The sequence below is a fragment of the Pleurodeles waltl genome, chromosome 5, assembly GCF_031143425.1.
Source record: "Pleurodeles waltl isolate 20211129_DDA chromosome 5, aPleWal1.hap1.20221129, whole genome shotgun sequence".
In the NCBI taxonomy this organism is placed as follows: Eukaryota; Metazoa; Chordata; class Amphibia; order Caudata; family Salamandridae; genus Pleurodeles; species Pleurodeles waltl.
The window spans coordinates 67,020,823-67,048,483 of NC_090444.1; the positions used below are offsets into that span (position 1 = coordinate 67,020,823).

Consider the following 27,661-nt stretch of genomic DNA (forward strand, 5'->3'; position numbering starts at 1 on the left):
ACATTCTGTTGAAGATGGTGCGAGTATTGATCTCCAAAGATGCTATTGTGAGAGTTCTGGACTCTGAAAGAGAAGAGGGCTATTACTGTCACGATTATTACTGTCACGGTTTCCTTGTGTCAAAGAAGGCTAGGGCTCTAGGCCATTTTGGACTTGTGAATTCCTGTGGAAGGATAAATTACACGTGCTCACTCTGACCCAGATTCTGTCTGCCCTGGATCCGGGAGAGTGGATGGTGTCCATGGGTCTGCAGGAAACGTATCTTCCTTTACACATCCTGCAGTTCCACAGACGTTAGGCTAGGTCAGGAGCATTATCAGTTTTCCATACACCATTTCAGCCTCAACAGTGCCCCTCGGTTGTTAAGAAAAGTGATTGCTCCCCAACTTCAGAGTTTGGTAATACTAGTTTTCTTTTACTTCAGTGACTAGCTGTTGAAGATTGGCTCAGGACCATCAGTTGTAGACCACCTTCAAAAGATAGTGAACATCTTGACATCGTTGGGGTTCACGATCAATGGCCTGAAGTTGCACCAGACTCCTTCGTAGGGCATTTCTTTTTATTGGGGCTGTCCAGGATATGGTACAGTTCAGACCCATTCATCCATTACATTGAGTCCAGGACATTTGGGATATGATTCCAATATTTCAGCTTCAGTCCTTGACCTCAGTGAGAGCAGCTTTGAGGCTTCTTGTCCTTTTAGCCTCCAGCGTTTTCCTTGTTGAATATGCCAGTTGGCATATGCAGGCCCTGCAGCAGGGAAGCCTATCTGATACTAGTCAAGTTTCGACAGGACTGCGCATGTTCTGCAGTGGTGACTACTCAACTCCAATTAGACAAATAGCAGGCCCCTCTCCATTCCCAACCACGAGCTGCCAGTGGTGGCGGGGGTTGTCACTGCTAGGTTGGGGAAATCATCTGGTGGATGTGGAGATCAGAGGGCTCTGGTCTCCCATGGAAGCCTGACTCATAAACTTTCTGGAGTTGCAAACAATTCTTTTGGCTTTGAAGGCCTTCGAACCATCCATCATAAGGAGACTGGGGCAGTTTATCACGGGCAATGCCCTTGTTTTGTGATATTGCAGCATGCAGCGCAGAGTGGGGTACTGGGCCTTTTGCCACAAGGCTTTACATCTCTGGCGTTTGTTGGAGCGCCGGGACATCTTCCTATTGGCGAACCACTTGGCGTGGTCCTTGAATACCAGTGGACAAGCTCAGCAGACAGCTTGTGGCAAACCACAATAGTGAGTAATTCTCGAGGTAGCACAGTGCATCTTCCGGCAGTGGGGAGAAGCCTGTCTAGATATTTTTACCGCAGCTGAGAATATGCAGGGTCGAACGTTTTCTACGAGAACACTTGCTAGAAGATGAATTCAACTGGAATCGTCTGTCCACCTTCATGCCTCTACCTACCTGTCTGGCAATCAGGCTGCCAGTTCGGGATGGCCTCCTCTCTCAGCATTAGGGACAGGAGTTTCTACCCAAATCAATCCAGTCTACACCTCCACCATCCTGTGTGGAGACTGAGCAGCAATAGTTGTCTACATGTCGTATGCTGCTGGAAGTGGTAGCTGTCCCATACGCCAAACGCCCCTCCACAAAATCGATTTATGACGGGTAATGGGACAAGTTTCAGACTTGATGTGATAAAAGCAAGGCTAATCTTTTACAATCCAAGTTGTTGGATGTTCTTTTATTTATTTTGCCCACCAGCAGCTTGCAGTGGACACTGTTAAAGGTTATTTGTCAGCTGTTTAAGCCTTATGGTGTTTGCCAGACCAACCGTCCTCGTTTAAGTCACATATTGTGATGACGTTTATGAACTGCTTAACAAGCGTTCTGTCCTAGGTCAATTTGTGATGTCACAGTGGGACCTTAATTGTTCGATGGCATCTGTCGCTGTAGATACGCATGTTTTGCAATAGCTCGCCATCTGGTGTTGGGCCGGAGTGTTACAAGTTGTTTTTCTTCGAAGAAGTCTTTCGAGTCACGGGATCGAGTGACTCCTCCTTTTGTCTCCATTGCGCATGGGCGTCGACTCCATCTTCGATTGTTTTTTTTCCGCCATCGGGTTCGGACGTGTTCCTGTCGCTCCGAGTTTCGGAACGGAAAGTGAGCTAATTTCGGAAGATTTTCGTCGGTATTGTTGCGTTCGGGATCGGCGTACTTAGATTCAACACCGCATCGAAGATCGAAGAGCTCCGGTGCCCTTCGGGGTAGTTTTTCGATCCCCCGTCGGGGCCAGGTCGAGGATGATTTTTTATTCAACACACTCTCCTCCACCCACAGCTCATACCAAAGCCTGCCTATGCTCCCTGGTATGCTCCGGCACGCAAAAGAAATCTTTAAGGAGCCGGTCAAAAGTAGGGCAATCACACCAAGGGTGGAAAAAAAGTATAAGGCGCCTCCTACAGACCCGGTTTTCATCACTACACAGCTGCCACCAGACTCTGTCGTTGTAGGAGCAGCTAGGAAAAGGGCCAACTCCCACACATCTGGAGATGCACCACCCCCAGATAAAGAAAGCCGCAAGTTCGATGCAGCTGGTAAGAGAGTCGCAGCACAAGCTGCAAACCAGTGGCGCATCGCGAACTCCCAGGCACTACTTGCGCGCTATGACAGAGCCCACTGGGACGAGATGCAACATCTCATTGAACATCTGCCCAAGGACTTACAAAATAGGGCAAAACAAGTGGTTGAGGAGGGACAGACCATTTCCAACAACCAGATCCGCTCCTCCATGGACGCTGCAGATACAGCTGCACGGACAATTAATACATCTGTAACTATCAGAAGGCATGCATGGCTCCGAACGTCTGGATTTAAACCAGAGATTCAACAAGCAGTTCTCAATATGCCGTTTAACGAAAAAGAACTGTTCGGTCCAGAAGTGGACACAGCGATTGAGAAACTCAAAAAAGATACGGACACTGCCAAAGCCATGGGCGCACTCTACTCCCCGCAGAGCAGAGGGAATTACAGCACATTCCGTAAAACACTCTTTCGAGGGGGGTTTCGGGGTCAGAGCACACAAGCCAGCACCTCACAAGCAACACCGTCCAGTTACCAGGGACAGTATAGAGGAGGTTTTCGGGGACAGTATAGAGGAGGGCAATTCCCTAGGAATAGAGGAAGATTTCAGAGCCCCAAAACACCTACTACTAAACAGTGACTCACATGTCACTCACCCCCTCCACACAACACCAGTGGGGGGAAGAATAAGTCATTATTACAAAGCATGGGAGGAAATCACTACAGACACTTGGGTTCTAGCAATTATCCAACATGGTTATTGCATAGAATTTCTACAATTCCCTCCAAACATACCACCAAAAGCACAAAATTTGACAACACACCATTCCAATCTCCTGGAGATAGAAGTGCAGGCACTATTGCAAAAGAATGCAATCGAATTAGTGCCAAACACACAAATAAACACAGGAGTTTACTCACTGTACTTTCTGATACCAAAGAAGGACAAAACGCTGAGACCAATCCTAGACCTCAGAGTAGTGAACACTTTCATCAAATCAGACCACTTTCAAATGGTCACACTACAAGAAGTATTGCCATTGCTAAAACTACACGACTACATGGCAACTTTAGACCTCAAGGATGCTTATTTCCATATACCAATACACCCATCGCACAGGAAATACCTAAGGTTTGTATTCAACGGAATACATTACCAATTCAAGGTACTGCCTTTCGGATTAACAACCGCACCAAGAGTCTTTACCAAATGTCTAGCGGTAGTCGCTGCACACATAAGAAGGCAGCAAATACATGTGTTCCCATATCTAGACGACTGGCTAATCAAGGCCCATTCGTTAATAGAGTGCTCAAATCACACAAATCATATCATACAAACCCTCTTCAAACTAGGGTTCACCGTCCATTTCACAAAATCCAAAATTCTGCCGCGCAAGGTACAACAATACCTGGGAGCCATAATAGACACATCAAAAGGAGTAGCCACTCCAAGTCCACAAAGAATTCAAAATTTCAACACCATCATACAACGCATGTATCCAACACAAAAGATACCAGCAAAGATGGTATTACAACTCCTAGGCATGATGTCTTCATGCATAGCCATTGTCCCAAACGCAAGACTGCACATGAGGCCCTTACAACAGTGCCTAGCATCACAGTGGTCTAAAGCACAGGGTCATCTTCTAGATCTGGTGTTAATAGACCGCCAAACTTACCTCTCGCTTCTGTGGTGGAACAACATAAATTTACACAAAGGGCGGCCTTTCCAAGACCCAGTGCCACAATACGTAATAACAACAGATGCTTCCATGACAGGGTGGGGAGAACACCTCGATCAACACAGCATACAAGGACAATGGAACGTACATCAAACAAAACTGCATATAAATCACCTAGAACTTCTAGCAGTTTTTCAAGCACTAAAAGCTTTCCAACCAATAATAGTTCACAAATACATTCTCGTCAAAACAGACAACATGACAACTATGTATTATCTAAACAAGCAAGGGGGGACGCACTCCACGCAGTTAAGCCTGCTAGCACAAAAGATTTGGCGTTGGGCAATTCACAACCAAATTCGCCTAATAGCACAATTTATACCAGGGATCCAAAATCAACTCGCAGACAATCTCTCTCGAGATCACCAACAGGTCCACGAATGGGAAATTCACCCCCAAATTCTGAACACTTATTTCAAACTCTGGGGAACACCTCAGATAGACTTGTTTGCGACAAAGGAGAACGCAAAATGCCAAAACTTCGCATCCAGATACCCACACAAACAGTCCCAAGGCAATGCCCTATGGATGAACTGGTCAGGGATATTTGCTTACGCTTTTCCTCCTCTCCCTCTCCTTCCTTACCTGGTAAACAAACTCAGTCAAAACAAACTCAAACTCATATTAATAGCACCAACTTGGGCAAGGCAACCCTGGTACACAACGCTGCTAGACCTATCAGTAGTACCCTGCATCAAATTGCCCAACAGGCCAGATCTGTTGACACAGCACAACCAAAAGATCAGACACCCAGATCCAGCATCGCTGAATCTAGCAATCTGGCTCCTGAAATCCTAGAATTCGGGCACTTACAACTTACCCAAGAATGTATGGAAGTCATAAAACAAGCCAGAAGGCCATCCACCAGGCACTGCTATGCAAGTAAATGGAAGAGGTTTGTTTGCTACTGCCATATTAATCAAATACATCCATTACACACAACTCCTGAACATGTAGTGGGCTACTTGCTTCACTTACAAAAATCTAACCTGGCTTTCTCTTCCATTAAAATACACCTTGCAGCAATATCTGCATACCTGCAGACTACCTATTCAACTTCCCTATATAAGATACCAGTCATTAAAGCATTCATGGAGGGCCTTAGGAGAATTATACCACCAAGAACACCACCTGTTCCTTCATGGAACCTAAATGTTGTCCTAACTAGACTTATGGGTCCACCTTTTGAACCCATGCACTCCTGCGACATACAGTTCCGAACCTGAAAGGTTGCATTTCTCATCGCCATTACTTCCCTAAGAAGAGTAAGCGAGATTCAGGCGTTTACAATACAGGAACCTTTTATACAACTACACAAGAATAAGGTCGTCCTAAGGACCAATCCTAAATTTTTGCCAAAGGTTATTTCACCGTTCCATCTAAATCAAACAGTGGAACTTCCAGTGTTCTTTCCACAGCCAGATACCGTAGCTGAAAGGGCACTACATACATTAGATGTCAAAAGAGCATTGATGTATTACATTGACAGAACAAAAAACATCAGAAAGACTAAACAACTATTTATTGCATTTCAAAAACCTCATGCAGGAAACCCAATATCCAAACAAGGTATAGCCAGATGGATAGTTAAATGCATCCAAATCTGCTACCTTAAAGCTAAACGACAGCTGCCCATTACACCAAGGGCACACTCAACCAGAAAGAAAGGTGCTACCATGGCCTTTCTAGGAAACATCCCAATGCAAGAAATATGTAAGGCAGCCACATGGTCTACGCCTCACACATTCACCAAGCACTACTGTGTAGACGTGTTATCCGCACAACAAGCCACAGTAGGTCAAGCCGTATTAAGAACATTATTTCAGACTACTTCTACTCCTACAGGCTGAGCCACCGCTTTTGGGGAGATAACTGCTTACTAGTCTATGCAGAACATGTGTATCTACAGCGACAGATGCCATCGAACTGAAAATGTCACTTACCCAGTGTACATCTGTTCGTGGCATCAGTCGCAGTAGATTCGCATGTGCCCACCCGCCTCCCCGGGAGCCTGTAGCAGTTTGGAAGTTACCTTCAATTATTTATATATGTATCATCTCAACCTTAAATAGGTACATACTTAGTCACTCCATTGCATGGGCACTATTACTACAATTCAACTCCTACCTCACCCTCTGCGGGGAAAAACAATCGAAGATGGAGTCGACGCCCATGCGCAATGGAGACAAAAGGATGAGTCACTCGGTCCCGTGACTCGAAAGACTTCTTCGAAGAAAAACAACTTGTAACACTCCGGCCCAACACCAGATGGCGAGCTATTGCAAAACATGCGAATCTACTGCGACTGATGCCACGAACAGATGTACACTGGGTAAGTGACATTTTCATTCTCTTTCATGTTTCTCATGCGCACGCCTTTCGAGCTGATGCACAGGTGCTCACTGCATCTCTTGACTTTGGAAACTATCTTCCTTGTGATTATTTGTTGCAAAAGTGAGTTTCAAGCCCTGTTGTTGCATCTGCCCTATGCCAAAGTTATACCAGACAGACTGGTGTTGAACTCAGTGAGCCTTCTTGCCTAAAGTTGCAACTTCTTTCCGTGTTGGGTAATCTATAACTCTGTTCTTTGCTACTCCTCACCCTTTGAAAGAAGAGTATAGGCTGCAATTTCTGGTCCCTGAAAGGGCTTTAAGCTTTTATGTTGATCATACCAAGCAACATTGTGTGGGCGATCAGTTTTTGTGAGGTTCTCTGGGGTGAAAAAAGGGAAAGCTTTGCAGAAGAGGACCCGGCCAAGGTGGCTAGCCCTCCGCATCTGCTATGCAGTGGCAAAGCAGTAGCTTCCTGAAGGTCTGAGAGCCTGTTCCAGAGGCTCCCTCTTCTTGACATCTTTCAGGCAGCTACGTGGCATTAGTGAATACAGTCTCAAAGTGCTGCCTTGATAGTCCGGTCTGGTGGGAAGGACATTTAGTCTGCTCAGTCCTGCGGACTTCTTGGTCTAAGCCCACTCGATGGACCCTCCACCCGGGGTGGTACTGCTTTGGTGCCTATTCTAAGGTGTGGAATCTGGGATAGACGTACTCATCAAACGAACAACTCAACATTGGTAGCATTCTTTCTGGTGGATAATCTTTCTAACCACTGAGTCCGTACTGCTCTTCCATAGCCCGTTCTCTAAAGTGACCTCGTTTTAACACCTAACAATGTCCCAAGTTAAATTGCACACTGGTACTTCCAGTTGGGCACCCTCCGTGGAAAGATACAAGCAAGAAACTGGCGTCTGTGTTCGGAGGGCCTGCTTATTTGCTCCTCTGCTCCATCACTGGTGGGACGGTACGGAGTCAACAAGGGGCTGCACAAAGGCACCTGGCAGGGACAAGAGTATTGCTGGAGAGAAGCTTTCTTGATCTAATCGGGTACTCTAATGTGAGGAATCCGTGGTTAGATAGAGATTCACTAGGAAGAGCATCACTGAAAGTCACTACCTTGTTCATCTTTTCAGGATACGGCATACCAGAGGGTGCATGCATACAATGCTTAGGAGTTCTTCATCGAGATCGAGGAACCAAGGAGCAATTCAAGTTGGAAAACCATATTTTACTGGGCAAAAATAAAATGGAGTGGGTGAAGCAGACCACAGCAAAGAGCCAAAGAAAGGCGTGAGCCCCTAATGCTGATGTCTGAGTTATATATTGTCTTAGTAAGTCCAGTCTGCAGGATTCCTCTGTGCCACTAGCCAGCCCAAGAGTAAATAAGACAAAACAGGTAGCAGCTCATGTACCTTCTCTGATGTCCCTGAAAAGAGAAAAGGTTTATGCCACTGGTAGAACACACGGAATGACCTGTACAGCATAACTAAGGCTCCCAGTTCTCCGTTTTTACTGATTTGTACAGATGAATACAGACAGAAAACAGTGTGTTTGTCTGTATTTATTTTTAAAATCAGAAAAATACAGAAGATTTTGATTATTATGAGTAACTCTCCTTGCTGTCCTTCATGGATTTGAGGCCAACAGCTGAGCAGATGCAAGCATGAGAAGTTAAAATAGACAGGAAGAGCTGTCCTTAAATACAGGCATATGTTCGCATATACGTCTACATAATGCAAATATGTGGGTGCAGTATTGTGTTATATTTGACTGCTTGATTTGCTAAAAAGCGACAGGCATCAAAGTATGAGTGAATGCCTGCCATTTAAATAAAGGTGAAAATATACCATTTTACGATTGGCTTTATTCTCGAAACACAAAATAAAAACGGGTAAATACCAATAAGATGGCCAAAAAAATAGATATGGATAAATACAAACAGAAGTGTTTAAACAATAAATACCATAAAACCGGAAATCCTAATCCGAACAGAGTCCCATAAACTTCGGCCTGAGGAGCTTGAGAAACATCTATGCTGTGTTCACACCTGCTTTAAAACCCGCACATCACAAACTGTATCGACCGAGTCTTAGAAACGGGAGAGAATGACACAGTCACCGTCTCAACTCCCAGAAATAACCTTCAAATTGGCCCTGCTCAAAGTTCTGAGGACAGGTCCAGTAGAGAAACCCAAACTGACCAGCAGATGGCAGCAGCCTCCCATTTATGATTAAATCGGACATTGAGGTGGCCTATGACAGCTCAGAACGCTCAAAACCGTAAATAATAGATCCATGGTCCATTTAATTGGACCACAAATAATCCATCTTCGGCTTCCCAGGTGCAGAAGGGAGATGCCTGGGGGGCTCTCATAAGGAAACTTTGGTCTTTCCAAGTGGAAACGGCCGGTCCAAGCTGTGCGCAGGTAAAATAACTAAAACTTAAGTGGGCCCCTGTTCCTGTGTGGGATTATAAAAAGACTACATAACTGTAAATTGCATCCGTAGCAATCTGAAAGGTTCCCAGGAACGACTGGGGTGGGACGAGGAATCAGGAGTGAAGGTTGTATAGACAGTTGAATGCAATGAATATTTCTACATCAGCTTGGATGAGTGACTATCAGAGAGTGAATCCATGAACAGTACATGGGCATTAGTCACCAGTACACCGTTCTTTTATTCACCTTGATTGGCTGCCCCCCGCCCCTTTTCAGTGGCGAAAGGTATAAGTGATTTACGACAGATCCTGTTGACCGCACCTCCCTCCGGCCATTTTTAACTGGCGGCATTACTCCCGGGACTTTGTTTAGATATCAAGTGGAGGTTGGTTAGGCAAAATTAGTAGCCCATGCCTGTCTGGTTCTACGCACAACACAACACAACACGCTGCTTTTTAGTTTTCTTCTGTTTTTTAGAGTTTACTGTTAAAAAGAATCAGTGCAGAAAAGGAATGCAGCCCAGGCTGGAAGTTTCTCATATTTACATACAACAACAGATCATGCCCAACATCTTGGTTCAAAAAGCCACCATTGGAGTCAAGTTTACCATCCTCAGTTCAGGTGTGAGTGAATTAGCCCCTCGGCTAAGAGGTTTGTAGCATTCACATGTACCCTTAAGAAATAATCCAAAATCCCCTCCACTGCTCTCCTGGAAAGGCCTTTGCCTGGAAAAAAACTCCTCAAAGTATCTGTGGTCTTCCGTGTTTATTATTCAGCCCTCTCAGGTGAGGTCTGTGGTGAGTCCCCAGCCCCATAACCTGGTTCTGCGGACTCCCCAGCTGTTTGCAGCTACCCATGAAGGCGTCGGCTGCCTCCGGTTTCTGTGTAACAGTTCCCCTGCAAACTGGGTGTCTGCCATTGCTGCAGACTCGGGAACTCTCCTTTATATTTCATTGCTCGTTGGGGTTTTAAAATGTGGTATCTGACATCCTGGAATAGAAGGATTTGTGTTGTAGTAGAGTTTTCTTTCCTTTTTAACACAAGCCGTAATCAGTTTCCAGTCCATTATTTGCAGGAATAATAGCATGAGTATTTCTCTTAAAGGAGGTGTAGACACAATGGACTACTGACCTGGGGTTCCTCTTCAGTCGGCCATTTGTACATTGCCTCTTTGAGGCATGGTCCCACTGCATCTGGGAAGTCCAAGTCTTGCAGTCCTCTCGCTCTGTATTTTTTTCATCTTTTCACGCGATCCACCAGGACGCTGTTCTCCACCATTATACTCGACTACGGAGCTCTCACTTCTGCAGTACCTTTAGCAGTTTCAAGAGCCTTGGGCTGTTGCAGCATTTGTTTTTCCTGTATTCAGTTGGATTCGTTCAGTAATTCAGCGGGACTTGTTTGTTTAGTTCATTAAGCTTATTGCTGGTCCTTGATGTTTCTTTAAGTTCTCTGGAGCTTTTCTAAATTAATCTGTATACATGGGGCCCCGGGCACGTCATTGACTAACTTATTTATTTGGTGAAAGTGAACCATGTCCCCTCTCGTTTAGGAGACAGTGGAGTTGTGTGTCTTACACAGAGGGACAGTGTCAGTTATTTCATCTTTAGCCTTTGTGCCCAACAAATTAGAGTAACTCACTTATTGCCGCTGTCCCACATTAGCAGGAATGGCAGTCATGCGCCATTTTGTGTTGTATATTTTCATCCGTACTTGGTTTGAGGACTCTTCAAAGTAACTCTCTCAGTGGTCCTTCGTCATCTTTCACTCGTTCTGAACTCTCTGTACACACTTTGAACAAAGAAAAAAAAAAAAAAAAACTAGAAGGTGTTCACAGGACCCTTCTTCACGAAGGGAAGAGAGACTGTAAGGGAAGGGGCATGCACTGTCGCATTACATTAAGTATCCCATACTCTGCTGTGTCATATGAGGAAACCAGTATATCCTGTGGATATCACCCTGCCATAAAAGAAAACAAAGTTATCTTCGTTAATCCCTCACCCACTCTAATAGCGGCTTCATCATCCGGTCTCATCTGTTCCATAAAAACCAGGAGGGGCTCCACCATATATTCCAGGGACACTTGGGATATTGTTTCGGTTGCGGTCCGCAGAGTAAAATTAAGATACCTTCGGCAACCAAGGCATCCCTTTATTCACAGTTGTTTAGAATTTAAGCAGAGTTAAGGATATTATGATCTTGTTACCCTAATAAGTGGTTGACATCTTTCGACCCTAAGTCGAAGGCCTCTGGGGTCCAGGGCTTTCACCAGGGCACGCACACCTCCCTGGGGTTCTGTTCTAAATCTATCCTACTGTTTAGACGCGACAGACAGCATGCATGTATGAATGCATGCATCAACTCACCTAGATTGCTGTAATTCTCTCTGAAATCCCAACATTAGAAACAAAGCATTTATAATAATTGTAGTGAGGGTGATGTTTCCAACATGTAGCCCATGAACAAGCAGCACTCTTGTGGCTTTCTAGTTGCATCGCACTCTGGGTCGAAACCACAACTCGACAAAAGACAAAATATTGCTTGCATTCACGCTTTCAGATTAATCTCTCTATAAACGATATGGTCGAGATCCTGTGTGCCGGGAGGAAACAGCAAAAGTGGGGAGTGAAAAAACCTGTCCGATCAAGAGGTTGGGCGTGTTACCCATACCCGGGACTTACCCATCTAGGGAGTCCTATATTACCACTTGGGGGTGAGGGGAGGCGCGCCCCTTTAGTCCCTCACTGGGGTCATCTGTGTTGAAAGCACCACACTAGGAAGGTGCCGGTTACACTGTTTTTTTTTATAATTTTTTTTTTATATATATATATATATATATATATATATATATATAAAAGGAAGGTAGTCGGAGTAGTGGAAGTGACTTTAGCGGTTCAATTTTCAGTATCAAAATGGTTAAAGTCCCCATTTCAACCATTTACTTCTTAATGGTAGATGCCAGCAAAACACCTACCTGGAGACTTGCTTTTCTTATGGCTCCTCACCAAACTGGTGGTGAAGTCCTGGTATACGTATTCCTCGCCAGCTGAATGTTGAAACTCTGCGGGTGCATGCAGCAACGTGATGATACCATGGCCAGGTACGCTGCTTAAGGCTCATGGGGACTGTAGTTTTCTGGCCCCTGCAAGTTAGGGCGCGGATGGGGCGGGGTTGTAGAATAAGCATCACCACCCAAATGATTCTGGCACTTGTAGTAACACAGGCATGGATTAGGAGGTTGTTTTCTTGGATGTAACATGGTATACGGCCATGGCTCTTGTTATGTATAATGTAGTCACCAGGTGTTTTGGAGAGCAGTGGCCTAATGAGCCCACTGTCACTTGTAAGGGCAGGCATTGTGATAAATGGCATTAGGAAAGAAGGCGAATTCTAACCACCATAACCAGTGTCAAATCCATGTCAAGACCTGTAACGTTGTCTTGTGGGGGAAAGCTGAGTGCTCCCCGGTTCCATGATATGATGATATATGGCCGGAGTTCATGTGACATAAAGTAAGGAATAAAATAAAAAATAGTCAAAAGCTAAGAGTCCGATGTAACTCGTCATACAGTTTACTACAATCTCAAGGGGCTTGTGGTGTGGACAAAAGTCTCTGTTCAAATGCCATGTATATATGGCAGATATCTGTAAAACACAAGTTTCTGCAGGATAGGGTGGGCTAAAAAACCTTTTATTTACTAACGTTGAGCCACCTTTGATTACACTATAAGGACTCAATATATTAGTTTCAGGAATAGAATGGTGGTAGGTAATACTGATGATGGTGTGGGTAGACCTGGTATTAATGTCATTATGACAGCAAATTTAGTTGGTTCAGTGGGATATCATCGTTCAGCCTAAATTTGTGGGTTCTCAGTTTATTTACCCATTGTTGTTCCCGCTCAAGTAAGGTCCTTGTTGTAGCCGAGAATTATTTTCTCTATGATAGCCCAGTCGATAGCTGGATCTTTGTGCGTTTCCTCTATGTATTTTGCTGTCAGTTATGTTGAGGATCGCTAGCAACGGATGTTTTAACATCTGTTGATGTCATCCCTATATAACGCAGTTTGCATAGACAATCAAATAAATCATACCATTAAAGTTTTAATTTGTGTGATTTCTGTTCCCATGGAGTGGTCAGGCCTAGATTTAGGACTTTTGTGTGGTCCGTCAAAGGGCACACAGAACACCGTCTGCAAGGGTAATGCCTGTAACCCTAGGAAGGTCCCATAGGGTATTCTGATTGTGGGGAATGTTTTTTGTTTTCTTGGTTTGTCTTGGTCTTGTGTGAACTAGAATGTCCCTGAGACTCCTGTTTCTTTCAAATGAAAAAGGGATTTCTCAAAGGATAACTGGTTGCATGTTAACTTTCTTCACTTGGTTAGAAGCATTGCTCTAGTGCTCACACAAATGAAGTCTTTCTTCTTCTTCCTTCTTATTGTCTCCTAGTAAGTTGTGCACTGTCGAAGTGTTAAAGGCTATTCCTGCCCGTAGGTTTCATGTAAAATTTTGTTGATGGTTTACCACTGTTTCCTCTGATTACGTCTAAAAATGCCGCCTCACTGGGACTTAAGATCATGGTGAATCTCTGGAACCTATTTTGGTTATTCAACCACTGCAGAAACTGAATGGTCTTATGTTCGTTGCCTTGCCAGATGATGAACACGCAGTCTGGGTAACAATGCCATCACCGTAATTCCTGTCCAAAGGGGTTATTCGTCCAGATATGGTGTTCGAACCAGAGTACATACCGGAAGGCCGCACTGGGGGCGAAACATCTTCCCATTGACGTGCCATGCTGTTGTAGATAGATCATGCCCTCAAAAGCAAAATAATTCTTTGTTGCGGCCAATCTCGCCAGTTGCATAATCCAGTTGATTAGGGTGTTGTAGGCCCGTTCTCTTTTCATCAGGAGGTTCTCTCTCACTCTTAAGTCTTTCCTCTTGAGGGATGCTGTTATAATACCCCGACTTCCAGACACCGCATTCATTCTGTGTTGGGATCATAGTCTAACTCCACTATGATGTTCAGCAGGTGCTTTGTATCCTTAACATAGGACTTAATTTCAGTGACTGGAGGTTTTAAGAACCAGTCGACAAATTGTTGATAGCGATTCCAAAACTGAGTTGATTCCTGAGGCTATGGGTCAGCCAGGGGAGTAAGCTCTTTGTTTATAAATTGTGGATTAATCTATAAAGGTGAGGGATTCTTGTATTTGCTGTATTCAAAATGTCTGCCTCTTTTCGTGTGAACCATCCTTCTTTGGCTTTGTTTACTAATGTCATTATTTCTCCCTGTAGACGTCTACAACCCAAAAGGCCACCCATTGTCCAAAACAAACTCCTCCATCCATCAGCACCTGGCACTGCATTGTTCCTCACACTCTTATTGGTGTCTTTCATTTCACTGGCTTACTGTGGTACCCACAGCAGTGTGTGCAGGGCAATGAGCAGCAGTGCATTCTCTTGATAAGGGGAAGCTTAACGGGCCGCACTCGGGGAGCCAGGCGCGCAGGTGATGGTTTTGGCCCTATACCAGGGCAGAGGCCCTCTGTCCAACATGGATGAACTTATCTCCTCTTGCACCCTCTTAAACAACCCAGAGACCCTCTTTTCTGAGTGTCAAGCCCCCAGTTGAGGGATCCCGAAAGAAACGTGCTTGTTTTATTTGGGTGTCAAGCCCTGTCACACCTCCAGCTCTTATGAGTGAAACACTTTTCTTCGTCTCTTTCACCTTTTTGTCTGTATTTCTCCTGTGATGGGTGTTGGTGCCCAGTTCATAGGAATCGTTATTGAGACAGCTGAATGCATAAATATACAGAAACAATTATGTGGAATACACCTCGACTAAATTGTCATCTGCACTCAAACCATAGTTGAAATTAATACTCGGTTCAGTTGTAATCCTTCCCTGACACCTTGAAGGTAGAGGCTGCCCTGGAGTTTGTGATTGGCGTTTGTTCATGATCAGTGTGACTGAGTTATCGTTTCTCAGTATCATTGAGGGCTTTTTGGTCCGAGCTTCCTCACTGGGCCATTTTTGTTTATAATGCCTAGATAGAAATGTATGACGCCCAAGTTGTGTTTGGACTGTAGGGTTTATGGAGTTGTGCCTGGTACTTTAAACACTCTTTAGGCCTGTGTGGTGTTTGAGTCACATCTGTATTTATCTGGCTGTCACTGAGCTCGTTGGTATCTGTTGCTGGTCTCGGTTTGGATCCGAGGGTGGCTGAGCCACTGTTAACATGGATTTTTTATTGAAGTTGTGGCTATTTTCATCAGTGAGCTGTGCTCGACACGACGGACCACTGATCAGTATTTGACATCTATGTGTCACTAAGCAGTGTTTGGAAAGAGGGGTGGTGTGTGGATAACAGGACTGTGTTTGTAAACAAATCACTGGGGCTTGTCTGACATCTTGCAGCATCTGCCCAACAATGGTACTAATACAGGAGGAAAGCTGTTTTTTTTAAACAACAAAGTATTAGTCTCTTAAAATCCAGTGATTACCAAGCTGCCACTAGGAGGTGGATTTCAGGGGTCTGTGTTTTCTTGCCTCCCTGTTCTCACCCTTGTTTGTGTCAGTGGCGTTGTGCATGTGTTAGTAATGCGATGCTCTTGGTGAGCCTACTCTGCAGCTAAGCTAGTGCCAATACTGGGGTTGAACTTGAGCAGCACTAGTGGTTATTTAAAGCATAGTGGACACGCCGAGTTGCAATAATGTTCTGAGCCGCCTTAAACATGTAGTGGCTTTACTAAGCTACGTTTGGAATCTGCAACTAGTGTCTCGGAGCCGCATATGCAGCCTGTCTCTGCACCTCTAATTGAATCTCTTTCTTGATAGGTTTTGTTAGAAATCTGCCTGCGCTGTTGCACTGTCTGTGGAGTCCAGCTGTATGTGGACTCGGAGCTCGCCGCAGTCATGGGGTTCCACTGAGCCAGCTTTGACATTTGACACATTGGCTGAGCTGTGTGTGAAATCTTGAGGCGGTGCAAAGGTATTGTTTTACATTGACTCACCTCCAAGCCATGGTTGGAGTATCGCTGAGCCCTCTTTAAAACTTCCTGGTGTGACACAGCTATGCTTGAAATCTGACTGGATCACGGAGCACTGTTTGGGGCAAAATAAGACGACGGAGAAATGTTAAGAAATTGTGATAAGACCGCACCCCTTTTGATATTTGGCAGCATCACATGTTTTTATACGTATTCTTTTTTGAAAAATGTATTTACTTTTTTTTGGACTATAGCGGCTTGTTCTTACGGTAAGTGAAATTTGTGAAGCTTACTGAGCTGTGTTTGGAATTTGAAACATCAGTATCTTTGGAATTTTCCTGCCTCACTAGACAGTATGTGGAATTTAACTGCATCTTTCAGCTGTTTGAAATTTGGCGACATTTGCTTTGTTTGGTATTTGTATACACTGCTGAGCTCTGTAAGTGTTTGGCAGTGTCCTCGAGCTGTGGTCGAAATTTAACACCATTACTGATCCTGGTTAGGATTATGGTGCAGGGTTTGCCGGGCCATAGGTGACATTTTATGGAGAGTCACTGAGTTTTATTTGTAATCTGATGCCCTGTTTGGGTCCGTAAACCAGTGGCTTGACCCAGCTTGCGTCATGAGAATAGATGATCACCCAACCGTGCTTGAACTCTGAGCAGCCGGATGGATGGATGGGTGGATGGATGGATGCTTTGTCATCTGGTCCTGTGTGTAATATGTTTCTGCCAGGAAGTCCTGGTTGTGGAGGTTCGTGAAGTCAGAATTAAGAGAAGCAGGTCACTAAACAGCTAGTGTGACTTGTTGGTTACGGATTCAGGATATGTCCATCTTGTCACTGAGGATCCTTGTGCCATGAGGACCGTTGAGCCATTCTTTTGATCTAGAATGTCACCTTAACATTCATAACTAAGCCCCTCCCTCACCCACCACATAATTGCTCACTTAAACTTTTTCTATCTCTTGCAGGCTGTGTTGAACAGTTGCTTTAAGCATGTCCACGCAATAAAGGTTTGCATGTTGCACTTTGTGAAATGCTTCCTAGCTGTAGCTTTTAAGAGATTTGTGTTTGTGTAAGTTGTGTTTGTCGCTCATCCAGGGACTTCTTTGCAAATAAAATGATGCCTTCCCATTCTGTGTTGGGTCACTCCAGCCTTTGACCAAACTAGTGTTACACAGAGTGGGTAACGCTCATCTTGTGGGGGAAGCACAGCTTTTGTAAAATTTTAATTTGCTTGCTGTGATGGCCTAACAAGTGGTTATGTGTAGTTTACATTTTCATAGCATTGTGCACCTCATGATCTAACCAATGCTTTGTCCTGACCTTTTCCTTCCAGGTCCCTTTGAGGCCAGATTATGGAACAAAGGTCAACCTCTTCTCCCACCTGCATCAGTACAGCCGGAAGATCCCTCTGACTCAGCAGATGAGGTGCGTATGACTAATCGTACACGTCGCTGATGTGTTCTTGTTGTCGCTGGTGTGGCAACCTACAGAGCTTACCCCAGAATCATGGTTTGCACGTGAGCAGAAGTCCCAAAAACCAAATTGCTTAACACATGAGAGAGGGAGGTACCAGTGGGTGCTTATAAGTATATTCGCATCGCCACTGTGCTTTTTGCTACATTACCACTCCGTGGCTGGGCCTGAGGGCACATTGGTGTGGATTAGAAAAACGGGGAAGGTTTGAAGCAGGCAGCAGTGTTGCGTTAGTAGATCTTTTAATGCCTGGCTATGTTGGAAAGTTCAGGCACAGATCGGTTGGCAATTACTCCCACTGCCCTAGCAAAAATAGTTGCAGAGCTGAGGAATATAGCCAGGAGTCTCAGGCCCTGCTTAGGGTCTGTCACAGTACCTGGGTCAGCACTGATACTACTTTGGACCCACCAAAAGCACTTGCAGTGACACTCATACAATGGGGCTTTGGAATCTGAGAAGTAAAGATATAGCAGAAATGTATAGTTAAACTTTGTTACATAACCTAGAGCATTGGAAAAGACAGTTATAGTAATGTATAATTAAACCATCGGGTGATTAGAAAGGTGATAAATACATCCATAACATTGTAGGCAGAGGGGAGTACAATTATATTGTATATTTGATGCCACTTTCGAGACGGTAATCCCAACCCCCCCCCCCACACCTTTCCTCCAGCTAGTCAGAGAGTACAGCCAGTCTCTTGCCAGCATGCAGAGTTCTTGGGCGGAGCGCACGTCATGCCAGCATCCTGTGTTCCTTTCCCTAAGTTGCTAAAACTGTGGGTTTTTATAGTGGAGAGGAAAAACCCTAGCTCGCTTTACAACATTTATTTATTTATTGAGTAAATGAATGACCGAACGTTCTCCCAGTTGCAAGGATGTACATGGATGGAGTGGCAAAATAACATGGTTTTACATTGAAATGTGAAGTGTGCCCTTAGGCAACGGGTAAGCATTTTATGAATTACCCATGTAAAACGTAGAATATAAGCACAATGCATACTCCATATTTTTTCACATATTAACGGGTTGCAGAGAGGCATATCACACAGCGTTATCTGTGAACCACTGTCATATGTAGTGTCTGAGTAAATCACGAGCACCATTAATGTGTCATAACATCATAAGCCTACAAAAAGGTCAACATATATTAATAAATGAACACTGTAGCTTGTTGCAAAACCCCAAAGCAGGTGTCTAAAGACTTAAGACAATTTAAACCTTTCAATGTACGCATCTGACAAATTTGACCAGTGGCCAAACATCATTGCTAAATTCTGCAACGCAAACTGTCAGAAATAGTCGGTGTGCCTTGATATAAGCCTATTTTTATGGTTTCTCTTTATGGTACTCTGTCGGTTCTCTCTTTAAAGGCCTCCTAACTTTATCATGGTCCACACAGCTCGTGCTTTTTAAATGAAAAGGACTTATTAATGGGTGGACAAAAATAATAATACGCCATAATGTTAACTTCCCCCACGCAGAATCTTCTCAGACTGTTCCTAAAACCTGCTAAATTCTGTGGGTTTCTCCAGGGTTTATTTTGTCACATGTCGTTGCATATTCCCTTGCCCTCCCATCCACCAGTTTATTATTTAAGGACACTCTGGTGAGGGGATAGTTGTGCAGAGGTGATATGCAAGTCTCTGTTTCTCCAGGATGTTACCTCAGTGATTAATCTCCAGAACTGACGGTAAAGGATTGGAAATTGCATGTACACCCATCAGTTATAGTTTCTTGGTTGCAAGACTAAAGGCATCCTCGTTGTCGCCTTAGGGAGCTCTTGGCTTGGGGCCTCAATTACAAGTTAGATGGAGATATGTGTGGAAATTCCAGGTGTCCAGAATGTCTGTTTTTTGTAATTGGTATTTCTGTGATGTAGCTGCCTATTAAGACCTCAATCCCAAAGAATTGGGAATAACTGCATGGACCAGGATTTCCTATGGAATTGCAAACAGCAGCAGAATTAATGCAGACGTTTACCACCTGTTAAGGGCGGGTGGTAAATGTCTGCAAGGCAGTTGGTGCAGGGTGGTGGAGATGGCTGGTGATGGAATCGGAGGATGTTGTCTGGCCCAGGGGAGCACTATATAGTCCTCTCATGTCTTGGGCGAGGGTCAGACGGGGGCCCTGCACAGCAGTCCTTTCTCAAACCAAATTTACTGGTCAGATTTTCCTCTGCCCAGTTCATAACTGGACCTGTGTGCTAAACCCCCACTATACCCCTGCCTAACCTCATTGATCAACAATGAGTAGCTTCCAATAGGGTTAAAAAAAACGTTAGCTTATTTTTTTATGAAGACTTTGATTGCCCAGTTAGGAAAGGTTGTAGGAAGCCGTTTTCACTATCTGGCGGAAGTCAAGCTTCTACTCACAGTGCCGTCTTCCACCCATAAAACCACAGGGATTTCAACAGTCTTTATTCGGGTTTGACAGCATTGCAAATTGATTTCTGAGAAAGGGCTCAAGATTTGGCTTTTACACTCGTCCCAGAGCTGGGCAGCTGTGATCATATCGGCCAGGTAAGACGAGCAACGCACTGGTTCTGGGGCAAGGATCATATCTGCGTTAAGCTGAGCTGTTGGGGGTTTACAGCATATAAAAAACCCAGCTTCATCCTGCTTGGTGAAGCAGATTTCCCTCTTCCGCCTACAAGCTTGGAGGCAATCTTACAACCCTCAGGCAAAGGCTGAATATTGCAGACAGGTTTTTTAATATAAACATCTGAAAGAAAAAAGATCCTTCCACTTCCAAAAACTTCTAGTTTCTGCAGATAACTGCAGGGCACTTATCAAACAATCGGAGCCATGGATAATCTCCATCCAGGGAAGGAGAACCTTGTTCCCACTTGACAACTTATGGAACGTCTCTGATCTTCTTCTTTTTTTCAGGAGAAAATCCCTAACATAAGAAATACACTTTGTTGCATCATTCCACCATTACCCTGCCCTTGGGGACACCTATCCTTACAAATACAGACAAAAGTTGTATTACCACTCTTGATGAGTTTTATGCCAATGTCTATAGAATCTCACATCAAGCTCCTCAAGACAAGTAAAATATCAGGGTCCTCCTACGACGTGCCCCCCAATCCAGTGGGATGGATCTTGCCCCACGGTTCACTCAAATACTCATTGCTTCAGTTGACAGGATTGTACCCACCAAATTAAAACAGGCTATTGTGAGGCCTCTGCTATGAAACCTGGCCTAGACACAGACAGCTTAGCAGGTTGTTGGTCCTTCTCGCCACAAATACTTGAGACATCATGACTAGACAAATGTAACAATTTGCAGGATCTGACAACATTGTGAGCTGTAACCAAGCAGGGTTCAGAGCTGGCAGCTTGACCAAGCTGGTTATTTCTCAGCTGCGAACGATTTGCACACCCTGATAGAGAAGGTGCAGGAATCTTGCTACTCTAAACCTCTTTGCAGCATTGAACACCATTGTACATGGGATTCTCCACAATGTCTCAACCCATTTGGTATTAAGGACATGGCCCATACATGTATCTCCTCATGTTTTACAGGTGGACTCCAATCCATCCAACAGGCTGCCTTCACCTTCTCCTCCCATGTTAAGTAGTGTGTCCCCCCACTCCTATTTAATCTATGCATGGCCCCGCTGGCTAAGCAGCTTAGGCTGGCTAGTACTAAAAGTCTCCTACGCTGATGATGCACAACTTATAATCAACTTGCTTAATGGTCCCCAAAACCCCAAAACCGGACTTCACCCAACCATGAACTTCATTGCGAGTTGTATGGGGCTTCCATAGCTCCAGATCAGTCGTTCCAAACCTCTACCCATCTTCCATAACTCAGTCTGTGCAACAGCTGTCTTTGGCCCTCCACCCAAGGGTGATACCCTTCCCCAGTGCCCAAGGCCAGAAATCTGAGCCTCTTGTTTTATATCAAACTTTATTTAATGCCCAGATCTCCCTAGGAACTCAAATATGCTCTCATCAAACATGGCTAACCAAAAGAGACTTTGAATTTCTATCCTTTTCTCACAGAGTCATGGCAGCTAATGCCTGGGTCCGTGCCAGAGTAGATTAAAGGACGTGCTCTGTATGGCATCCTTAAAACCTTAATTGAACATCTCCAAAGGATCCAGAATTCCCTGGTCAGGTCCATCTTTGGAATGAGGAGGTTTGATTTAGTCTCTAGCCACCTATGATAGCTTCATTGGGTACCTGTTAGGAAGAGATTTCTCTTCAAATCCACTTGCAAAATGTTTAATGTCTTCATGGAGAGATCGTCCCTCTCCACACCCCGTCTCCTATCTCCCACTTCCCAACCTCCATGACACCCCTAGAGTTACCAGTTTCAGATATAATGGGTTAGTTGTGCTAAGATCAAGCAACAAAATGATGATGTTTGTACCTCTCTTCAAGTGGACCCATTGGGGAGGTCTTTCCTTTAGGGTACAGGGGCTCAAACTGTAGAACTCAATACCGGTTGAAATCTGAGACGCATAAGAAATGCTTATGTTGAGGAAAACCCTTAACTTGACTTTTCAATTCGTGAACTAGCATGTCTTGTTTAGGCCTGCAGGGGACATTAGCACAGAGAGACTGGACTGAAATGTTTGTTGTGTTATGTAAATCACACTAAATGAAAAATAAATAATCCTACAAGAATCTACCAGAGCCATCTTTGTGCTCCTATTACAAAACGATATCGCTTCAGTACAGAGAGCTGGGGTTTGTGGGTCTCATCTTGTGGAAGCCTTTGGCCCAACATTTCACACTGTTGTTAACCTTCACCAGCTTTAAAAATGCTTTCCAAGTATAGCTTTATAGAAGCTCAGAAATACCTGCACCAAGGGACCTGTATGCTAGGTTGTGTGTGTGTGTGTTACAAATGTATTAACTTGTTTGTTTATTGTTCTTTGGGTCTTTCATCAGATCCTTTTACCCCACCTTTCAGTGCTTTGCTACTCCATCAGAAGAGAAGTGTGTTAAAGCCTCTGTGTAGCCTGTCCGTGCCATTGCTAGTATTTGTTCTACTGAGTTGCTAACAATTGTCCCCGTCTTTCACCAGCATTCCTGCGACAGTCATTCATCCATCCGTGGTAAGGCTTGGGCTGCAGTACTCAAACGGCATCATCACAGGGTCCAACTCCCGCTGTATAGCTCTACTACATGCATTCAAACAGGTATATAATGAAGCAAGAGCTTCCATCTTTCATTCTGGGCTAGTGGAACAAACAATTTAATCCACCTCTGTGTTCCTGGTCACTACCTTTAAAGGAATGTTTTATTTCACCGGGGGCCATCGTTCATAGGAATATAGTGATTGGCATTATGGACTTTGTACCAGAACGTACAACCACCTTTTGGTCTTTGTGGTGTCTTTGATTTAACTGTACTGTTAACAACTAGTTAAAGTTTAAAACGTTTCATGCCATAGTTCCTGCCTACTAAATTATTGTGGTGTATGTGATGACCCATTTCCATAATTATTTGCCTCCAAACCTTTTGTTTTTGCTAGTGTTCGTCTCTCCCTCACTGGCCCATGACAGAGTGCACTTTTGTAACCAACTCTGATATGTGATTATTGCATTGCAATGTTTTGACTCATTTCATTTTTATGGTTTGATACTTGCAAGACACTGCTCATATGAAAAGTGCTCTGCCACCCATTGGGTCTTGTTCATATTGTATAAAATCACTGAAAATAAACAAATCCTACCCCATGCTTGGAATTACATGGCAGAGACTGTATTCTAATCTGTTTCCTTGTTTATATATTAGGTCATTCGTGACTACTCCACCCCACCCAACGAAGAGCTCTCCCGTGACCTGGTGAACAAACTAAAACCCTCTATCAGGTAAGTGTCCAGGGATCTGCTGAGAGGAGTTGGGAAGCAGTCGGGTACAGTGGACACTGCTCATGACCCAAAGTGTTCCAAGCGCTGTGCTTCGGAGCCAGTCCCTAATGAACCTATGCACACCTACTAGGTGTAGATATGGGGCATAATTGTCAGAACTACGGCAGAAGATGGGATCTTGATTGTGTTTCAGAAGGGTCTCAGGTGCTACAATAAAATACTTTTCCATTGAGGTCTATTGAAAGGCCAAGTGTACACCAAGAAATTCTACACTAATAGTTACCTTCATCGAGATATCTTTTCTTTTTCCATCTTGTGTTGCACCTTTTTACTTCAAAGCATGAGGTGCAACGCAATACAATTGTGTATGCACAACACTGTTGTGTTGCTGTCTGAGCAATGTGACCCATACCCTAAAGTATTACTTGGTTGTATTGGACCCCATTTGCCCCACATCCATACCTCTGTGTTCCTCAGCAACGAAGCTGCTCATGTCAAACAAGTAATAATCATTGATGGAGGAACTTGTGCTAGGACTGTAGCAGTGGCTCTAATACAGAAAATCCCTGTTTGTTAGACATTCTATTTCCCTGTTGCATGCTACGGCTACATTGACTAATTTGGCTAATAACTAAACTTTATAAGTAATGATAATAATTAACAACTCTGAGGAATAACTTCTCCTAAACAGATCAAAAACAAGCAGTGAGGTAACAGGATTGAAGATCAACCAGCTCTTGTAAATGGCAGATGATGGTAGAAATTCTGATTTTTAGGATTGTCCAAAGGTTTTTCAGAAGGGGGCAGGGAATTTTGGATTTTGAAAGTTAGGAATACTTTCCTGAAAGTGTGTGGTAGCTGGGGCTGTGAAGCTGTATTCCCCAAAGAATGTCAATTGCAGGATCTCTAAGAAGAGCAGCTCAGTTACTTTTGGCTGACTGTATGAGCCCAATCACTGCTTGCTTTCTCACAAGGTCCAGCCTCCCTGGACATGAACGTATGAGCCATTGGTCTCAGCAAATGAAAAACAAACATCTCAAACTCTGTTGTGCCTTTCTGAAAGCATACAGACAATCTACTTTTTTTTTTTTTTTTTTTTTAAGAATGTCAAAGCTATTTATAGAGTGCCATATAGCTTAACAACACAGACGATATTACAGTAAACCTTAAAGGGCGAGCCAAATCAAAATGTAACATTATACATTCTTGAAATGTTTAATTTTGATGCAATAAGTACTAAGGGAGGATGGTAACATAGTGTTCGATGGCATCTGTCGCTGTAGATACGCATGTTTTGCAATAGCTCGCCATCTGGTGTTGGGCCGGAGTGTTACAAGTTGTTTTTCTTCGAAGAAGTCTTTCGAGTCACGGGACCGAGTGACTCCTCCTTTTGTGTCCATTGCGCATGGACGTCGACTCTATCCTCGATTGTTTTTTTTCCGCCATCGGGTTCGGACGTGTTCCTGTCGCTCCGAGTTTCGGAACGGAAAGATAGCTAAATTCGGAAGATTTTCGTCGGTATTGTTGCGTTCGGGATCGGCGTAGTTAGATTCAACACCAGATCGAAGAGCTCCGGTGCCCTTCGGGGTAGTTTTTCGATCCCCCGTCGGGGCCTGGTCGGCCCGACCGCGTGCTGAAGAACGCCGATGGAACGGACCCCGTTCCGTTTCTGTCCCAAATGCCACAACAAGTACCCCTATACAGACCAACACTTGGTCTGTAACCTGTGCCTGTCACCTGAGCACAGTGAAGACACCTGCGAGGCCTGTCGTGCGTTCCGGTCCCGAAAAACATTCCGAGACCGTCGAGCCAGAAGACTTCAAATGGCGTCCGCGCCGACAGCCCACCGAGAGTTCGAGGAACAAGAAGAGGAAGGTACCTTCTCGATCCACGAATCGGACTCCGAGGAATTCGATGACCCACGAACCGTGAGTAAGACGTCGAAAACAACACATAAGAAGATTGACAAGGCCCAGGGGACGCCACTGCCACCAGGCCATGGCTCGACCCATAAATTCGGTGACCGACCGTCGGCACCGAAAAAGGCCCAAACAGTGCCGAGACAGTCCGACTCCGGTCGAGACACCGGTACGCAGCCTTCTCGGGACCGAGAAAGTGCTGGAGACAAGCATCGACACCGAGATAGCGGTGTAGACACGGCTCGACGCCGAGACAGCGGCACCGACGAAGATCGACGCCGAGAGGTTTCGGCCCCGAAAAAAAGAAAAGTCAGCTCGGAGCCGAAAAAAGATGCAGACAGGGTTTCGGCGCCAAAACAACCTGCAACCGACCCAGTTTCAGGCTCTTATACAGAGGAGCATTCACTAACCTCCCAAATGCGAAAGCATAGGTTCGAGGAAGAGCTGCAATCTACCGATGTAGACCATACGCAAAAGCGTATCTTCATACAGGAGGGAACAGGGAAAATAAGCACCCTTCCCCCTATTAGAAGAAAGAGAAGACTGGAGTTCCAAACTGAACAAACACCACAAACAAAGGTGGTGAAAAAGGTTACTCCACCACCCTCTCCTCCACCTGTAATTCACGTCTCACCAGTACAAACTCCATCACATTCCCCAGCTCACACCACCATGAGCATGGGTGACCAGGATCAGGACGCATGGGACTTATACGACGCCCCAGTGTCAGATAACAGCCCGGAGGCATACCCTACAAAGCCATCTCCACCAGAAGACAGCACTGCGTATTCTCAAGTGGTGGCTAGAGCAGCACAATTTCACAATGTAAGCCTCCACTCAGAACAGGTCGAGGATGACTTTTTATTAAACACCCTCTCCTCCACCCACAGCTCCTACCAAAGCCTGCCTATGCTCCCTGGTATGCTCCGGCACGCAAAAGAAATTTTTAAGGAGCCAGTCAAAAGTAGGGCAATCACACCAAGAGTGGAAAAAAAGTATAAGGCGCCCCCTACAGACCCTGTTTTCATCACTGCACAGCTGCCACCAGATTCCGTCGTTGTAGGAGCAGCTAGGAAAAGGGCCAACTCCCACACATCTGGGGATGCACCAGCCCCGGATAAAGAAAGCCGCAAGTTCGATGCAGCTGGAAAGAGTCGCAGCACAAGCTGCAAACCAGTGGCGCATCGCCAACTCTCAAGCACTACTTGCGCGCTATGACAGAGCCCATTGGGATGAGATGCAACACCTCATTGAACATCTACCCAAAGACCTACAAAAAAGGGCAAAGCAAGTGGTTGAGGAAGGTCAAAACATTTCAAACAACCAGATACGCTCCTCCATGGACGCAGCAGACACAGCTGCAAGGACAATTAATACATCCGTGACCATCAGAAGGCATGCATGGCTACGAACGTCTGGGTTTAAACCAGAGATACAGCAGGCAGTTCTCAATATGCCTTTCAATGAAAAAGAACTGTTCGGTCCAGAAGTGGACACAGCGATAGAAAAACTTAAAAAGGACACGGACACTGCTAAAGCAATGGGCGCACTCTACTCCCCGCAGAGCAGAGGAAACTACGGCACCTTCCGCAAGACACCCTTTAGAGGGGGGTTTCGGGGTCAGGCCACACAAGCCAGCACCTCACAGGCAACGCCGTCCAGTTACCAGGGACCGTACAGGGGAGGCTTTCGGGGCCAATACAGAGGAGGGCAATTCCCTAGGAATAGGGGAAAATTTCAAAGCCCCAAAACCCCTGCAACTAAGCAGTGACTCACATGTCACTCATCCCCTCCACACAACACCAGTGGGGGGAAGAATAGGTAATTATTACAAAGCATGGCAGGAAATCACTACAGACACTTGGGTTCTAGCAATTATCCAACATGGTTATTGCATAGAATTTCTAAAATTCCCTCCAAACATACCACCAAGAGCACAAAATTTATCACAACATCATTCCGAGCTCCTGGAGACAGAAGTTCAAGCACTATTGCAAAAGAATGCAATCGAATTAGTACCAAACACACAAATAAACACAGGAGTTTATTCACTGTACTTCTTAATACCAAAGAAGGACAAAACGCTAAGACCAATCCTAGACCTCAGGATAGTAAACACATACATCAAATCAGACCACTTTCACATGGTCACACTACAAGAAGTGCTACCATTGCTCAAACTACACGACTACATGACAACCTTAGACCTCAAAGACGCGTATTTCCATATACCAATACATCCATCGCACAGGGAATACCTAAGGTTTGTATTCAAAGGAATACATTACCAATTCAAAGTATTGCCTTTCGGTTTAACAACAGCACCAAGAGTCTTTACAAAATGTCTAGCAGTAGTCGCTGCACACATCAGAAGGCCGCAAATACATGTATTCC

General features: G+C 44.7%; 1 protein-coding gene across 1 annotated transcript in view; it reads left to right on the plus strand.

The window, feature by feature from the left end:
* The window catches only part of EIF2B4 (eukaryotic translation initiation factor 2B subunit delta), a 102,124-nt gene that overhangs the window by 51,239 nt on the left and 23,224 nt on the right, over window positions 1–27,661 (plus strand). The window contains exons 6-8 of the mRNA XM_069233581.1: window positions 17,377–17,468; window positions 22,559–22,673; window positions 23,272–23,348. Coding sequence (XP_069089682.1) covers window positions 17,377–17,468; window positions 22,559–22,673; window positions 23,272–23,348 — 284 coding nt within the window. The remainder of the gene's footprint in view (window positions 1–17,376; window positions 17,469–22,558; window positions 22,674–23,271; window positions 23,349–27,661) is intronic.